The sequence below is a fragment of the Solanum tuberosum genome, unplaced genomic scaffold (assembly GCF_000226075.1).
Source record: "Solanum tuberosum cultivar DM 1-3 516 R44 unplaced genomic scaffold, SolTub_3.0 scf00047, whole genome shotgun sequence".
Taxonomy (NCBI): domain Eukaryota; kingdom Viridiplantae; phylum Streptophyta; class Magnoliopsida; order Solanales; family Solanaceae; genus Solanum; species Solanum tuberosum.
In genome coordinates, this window is record NW_006238973.1 from 768,178 (window position 1) to 773,822 (window position 5,645).

The following is a 5,645-nucleotide window of genomic DNA, read 5'->3' on the forward strand; positions in this document are numbered from 1 at the left end:
AGTCCCAGGGTTCATGATTTTGACATGCCAGCAATTGTAGTCTGGATAATTAAAACAATTTTAAATGCCATGTGACTATGTGAGTGAGTCCTTTCTATCATAAATAGTTCTCCGGAACAGAGGTGAATTCAGAATTTAAATTTTATAAGTATAATATTTAAGTTTTTTTAGCGTTAAATCTATTGTATTTTAAAGTTATAGGTTCATATGATCTATTATTTATTGCAAATTTTATTAACTCTACATATAAATTTATACTCTACGTCGAAAATTTTGAATTCAGATGAGTCCAATATCGTAACATTGGATCCACCCCTGGCCCAGATTAAGACATAAGTAATACATGTTTCACTGTCAAAGACAAAAAAAAAGGTGTCTGCATCATCAATCTCCTCTATCGATATAGGTATAATATCAAGCTCGAAATAATATAAGTCGTAGAAAAAATTAATAAGTTGTCATTGCATTCAATCATCTTAAATGGTCGAAATACACTTTTTAACTAGTCAATAAGGGAGTTCGACTAAGCTTACAAGTTGATCAAGCCAGCTTAAGTATAAATATTTTCTTCCTTATCTATATGTTTGACAAACTCAAAAAATATTTAATTAGGTATGTGAGTATGTCGGTTGCTTCCAACTTATGATTTTACGGTATATAAACATTTTTTGTTTGACCAATCAATCTAACAGGTTATTATTGAATTTAACATATTATTCAAACACGTAATTGTTTATTTATAAAGTCATAATATTCAATATACACCTAATATTTTAAGGTTCTTTTTCAGTATAGTTTTTTTGGGTAAATTACAGAAATCACATACTTTTAATGCAAAATTACAATTTATCCCTTAAAAGTTTATAATTACATAAATCCCTCAAACGGATACAATAATATAAGCGTTGATACATTAATCTGATGCACGAGATACATTAATCATTAAGTAAGATACATTACATTTTATACATGATACACTAATTTGATGCGCGAGATAAAATAATATAAGCGCTGATACATTAATCTGATGCGCGAGATACACTAATTTGATGCGCGAAAATGAGGGATTTTAGAAATTTGTAAAACTTATAGGGGTAATGGTAATAAGTAAACTAAAAGGTGGGATTTCTGTAATTTTTCCTAGTTTTATTTGTATTAATCGATTTGAAGGAAGGTGAACGTCTATTTTTATTAATTAACATTTGGACATTTTTTTATTTTTTTTTATTATTGAATATTTTTTTTTTAAAATTCTGTATATGGCCTCATGGGCCGGACTTGGCCTAGCCGGTGATGTTAACAGACTTCTTGGGCCTTAGGGTTGGGTTAAAAGTCTTAAGTTTGAATGGGCCAAAAAATGTTATTTGGGCTTCATTTTCATTCCTCAATTTCTTTCTTTATGCATCTTAAAGTTAAAACAATTATAAAATAAAAAAGGAATTCTTCAATTAACATCTTCATTATTGGATCGCGGGGATGCAAAAAACAACTACTCCGATCAACACATTCACACATAATAATGATTATATGGATTTCGAGGCATTCAAAGATAGGAATCACCTCTTCGATTCTTTCATTCACTCTTCCTCTCATCTCTAAAAAAATTTATTGTTACGTTTATTTGAATATTCCAAACTATTTTAAATATAATTAAAAATAGTATTAAAAAAACACTTATATGAGAAAAAGAATGTTCTATTCTATATTCTCTTTCTCAAGATCTAAAATGTCAAATCATATTTTTTCTCTAGAATATTCACATGTATTATAGTCAAGGACAATTATAAAAATTTAATTAGTTAATTGAGTTGCAAGTGACAAATCGCCACATATAAGATTCCAATTATAATATAAAGTATTTTTTATTTTCAATAAGACAAAATAATAGTAACTATCCACTGGCCAAGTACAACATCTTGGACAGAACCCATTTTTTTTTTAATGTTTTAAAGTATTAAGTAAGGCATATACTCTCAAACCATTCTCTCCGCCATTAGAAGATTTACGATAGAACGAATAAGATTCTTAATTTTTAAGCAGAGTGTTCGAATTTTAATTCTACAAATAAATATTTAAAAAGGTTATTATGAAATATTTTCCCCACTATAATAGGCCTTACTCGGTCCGATCTTGACATTTATAGCCAAATAATTAAAAGAATTTACACAACTTAATTAGTCGTAACAGTTTGTTGTTATCATTGGTGTATACTGTATACACAATGTCTAATGTATACATACTAATTGGCCGTGTCTAACTAAATAATTTAATCTAATTAGTCAAGCTCTAATATAATAATTAATAATTAATATGAAACACCAAGTGGAAACTAAAAAATAAAATCAAACTAAAATGGGAAATTTGTGTTATTAAAAGTAAAATAAATTACGTGCTATAAATAGGTGAAAATGATCCACTAGTATAAAACTTTTCATAGTAACAATATATATGACATAGAATCTAATGATTAATATTAATTGTTGTTGTATTTGGGTGATCAAGTTGATTGAGCAAGTAATCTCTCAAAATGAAGAATTCAACGTTCGAAACCTCTACTTACTTTTCCAGTCAATAAGACTGGTCTAGTACAATTTATTTTTCTTGTGTGATTCGTTGGCAACTACATAAGAATGAGATTTATATTATATATGCACCCGGAGAATAGCTACTACAAATTTCATATCGACACAAAAATATTAAGTCATAAAACACAGAGTCAGCTTATAGCCAGGGATCCCTCTGAATCCCCTTCGATCGAAAATTATACTATTTTTATATGGTTAAAATTAATCTTTATATTTATATAAATGTTGAACCTCTTCAGCTAATTTGTGTATTCACTTCTTTCTATTTTAAACCTCCTTAATAAATATTTCGACTCTGATAATATTTATCCCATATATAATTATGATTTGTTTTATTATAAATATTTAATTTTATTTTAGCAAAGTGCACTTCATACTTACGTAGTCCCACATGGAACTCTTTATGTTTTCAAAAATGTTTTAATAAAATTGAACATGGGACAGTATATATTATTTAGATATTAGATCACTTTTTATTAAATATTTTAAATGAAGAAACATAGTCATCATATATTAGATGACAGAATAATTGTTTTTTTTTTGTTTTTTTTTATATCATGCCAAATAACACTCTTTGATATTATTTTATTGCTAACTCCAAATATTCTGACTCAGCTACTTATCATAGACACCTTTTATTTTCATTTAAAAAGTCTTGATACAATTGATTTTTAAAAAAAATCTTTTTTTATGTAGGAAGTGAAACAACTTGATCAGTATCCAACTCAAAAGCTATTGGATGGAATTTATTTTATTTTTAAAAAACAAAAAAAACAAAGGCATCATATGTTAGATGATAGGTCCGGGGTAGAGCTCAAAGCCAGAATATAAGTTCGATAGAATTTAATAGCCTTAATTTAAATTCTATACATATACAAAAATAATATTAATAACATAATCAATGGACTCAAAGGGTGTGGACTAGAAGGAGAGATTGAACTCAAGAAGTTACTGTGAGTGAGCATAAAGTTTATAACAATATATAGAACATGAATAGATAAGTTGATCGCGATAAATTAAAGTGCTCGCTAAAATTTGACTCTTATACCACATGAAATACTATGATATATGTGCATCAAATTCAAAATATTTAGGATATGTGTACAACAAACCATTATTATGAACTCTTTTTAAAAATAAAGTTGTAGCCTTCTAAAAAAAAATTCTCCAATTTACTCAATCGATAGGTTGAGGCAATTATTTGGAAATCGATCAAAAGGACCTGTCAAACCTTATAAGTCAAAGGATGCATCACATATCATCATGCATAGCTTATTAGTTGTAATAGCTATACAATCGATGAAGGACAAATATGACATTCACTATTCAGAACTAGACTATGAATTTGTAACTTATAATCGATTCAATATTGTTATAAATTTTATTTCAATAATATCATTTTCCGCCAATTTTATTTAATAGTTTATGAATTATACCACATAACAATTTTGCAATAAATAACATCATAAAAAATCATAGTAACTCTCTTACTTTTGCATGATGTGGCGCCACAGTGGCAAAGACATTCTTACGCGCTATGCTCATGTGGCGCCACAGTGACAGAGACATCCTTGCGCGCTATGTTCATATGACGCCACGTGTATTATTAAAGCTAGCTTTCATCAAATTCCCAAAAATACATAGAAATTATGTAAAATCACTACAAAAAATATCATATCTTTAACTATTGCTAGGAACCTTCATGGATCCACATCATGTTACTTTGAATTTTCATTTTTTCCTACTAGTTGCTTGGTAATGCCATATAATATACAGTTGTACTAAGGTATTAATAAAGTAATTAATTAATACTATGTTTTATTCTCTTTGGTTTGCTTATAAATCAAGAAAATTCTCATAGCAAATCATCACAAGTCTTTGTTAAAACATTTATTTATTTTTTATATAGCAAAAAAAAATGGGGTTTGAAACATACAAGCCCACAATTGTTATGATTGCTTTGCAATTTATGTATGCTTCTATTACTTTATGTACTAGAGTTACTCTTGTACAAGGATTGAGTGCTAGAGTTTTTGTTGTTTATAGGCAAACTATAGCATTTCTCCTTATTGCTCCCATTGCTTTTGGGCCAAGGTATGCGTACATTTTACCCTCCTCCCCCGTCTCACCCACACACTCTGTTTGGTACATTCCTCGAAAGAAGTTTTTACAGAATCTGTCTATTAAGATCATAATTTTTTATTTTAGGAAACTGAATAATCATTGTGTCCTCCTTTTTTTTTCGATAGAAGACACTTTACAAGAGGCAAATACCCATCCTAGTCAATTTTTGGATTATTTTTTTATTTTCGAAAAAATAATTTTCAAGAAAATGATTTATGTCGTACCAAATATGTTATGAATGTCGCGAAGAGAATGAACTTGCATTTTTATAGTACTTGTGGTTATAACCATCTGGTATATGAGACTCACTGATCTGACTAATTCAGATTCATGTTCTTTATGATCTATTTTTTAATTACTTTTGGTATAAATCATCTAGTATCTGAGGCTCACTGATTTGACTAATTCAGATTCACGTTCTTTAGAATTTGTTTAAAAAGGGAAGTGCTTTCCTACTAGGGGGTTTCATTCCAAAATGTTGAACTCGAGACGTCTAGTTAAACATGTGGGAAGTCATCACACTCTTTGTGGTTTTAGGGACTTATATTATTGTTCTAAATTATACTAAAAATTGTTAATTATATATGTATTTTAAATTTTATTGTAGAAGGAAAACAGGCAATAGTATTTTCTTGGGATGGAAGAGTTTTTGGTTGATATTCTTGGCTGCTCTCATTGGGTAAGTTAGCAAATAATATGTTTTTTTAATAAATAACAAGATTTATTAATTTTATCTCTATTTTTTATGCAGTGTAACAATAAATCAGAATATATATTTTTCTGGTTTGTACTATTCTTCATCTACAATTGCAAGTGCAACTGGAAATCTTGTTCCAGCATTCACTTTTCTCATGGCATGGGTCATGGGGTAAGTATCTAAAACTCAAAAAAAAAAAAAAAAAAACAATTTTTTTTTTTTAAAAAAACGTCAAAAAT

The 5,645-nt window shown here is 28.3% G+C and overlaps 1 protein-coding gene across 1 annotated transcript in view; it reads left to right on the forward strand.

The window, feature by feature from the left end:
- Positions 1-4,479: 4,479 nt before the first annotated feature.
- Positions 4,480-5,645, forward strand: part of LOC102583925 (WAT1-related protein At4g30420) — a 4,340-nt gene continuing 3,174 nt past the window's right edge. The window contains exons 1-3 of the mRNA XM_015307034.1: positions 4,480-4,679; positions 5,317-5,388; positions 5,461-5,577. Of these exons, the coding sequence (XP_015162520.1) occupies positions 4,504-4,679; positions 5,317-5,388; positions 5,461-5,577 (365 nt within the window). The 5' untranslated portion in view covers positions 4,480-4,503. The remainder of the gene's footprint in view (positions 4,680-5,316; positions 5,389-5,460; positions 5,578-5,645) is intronic.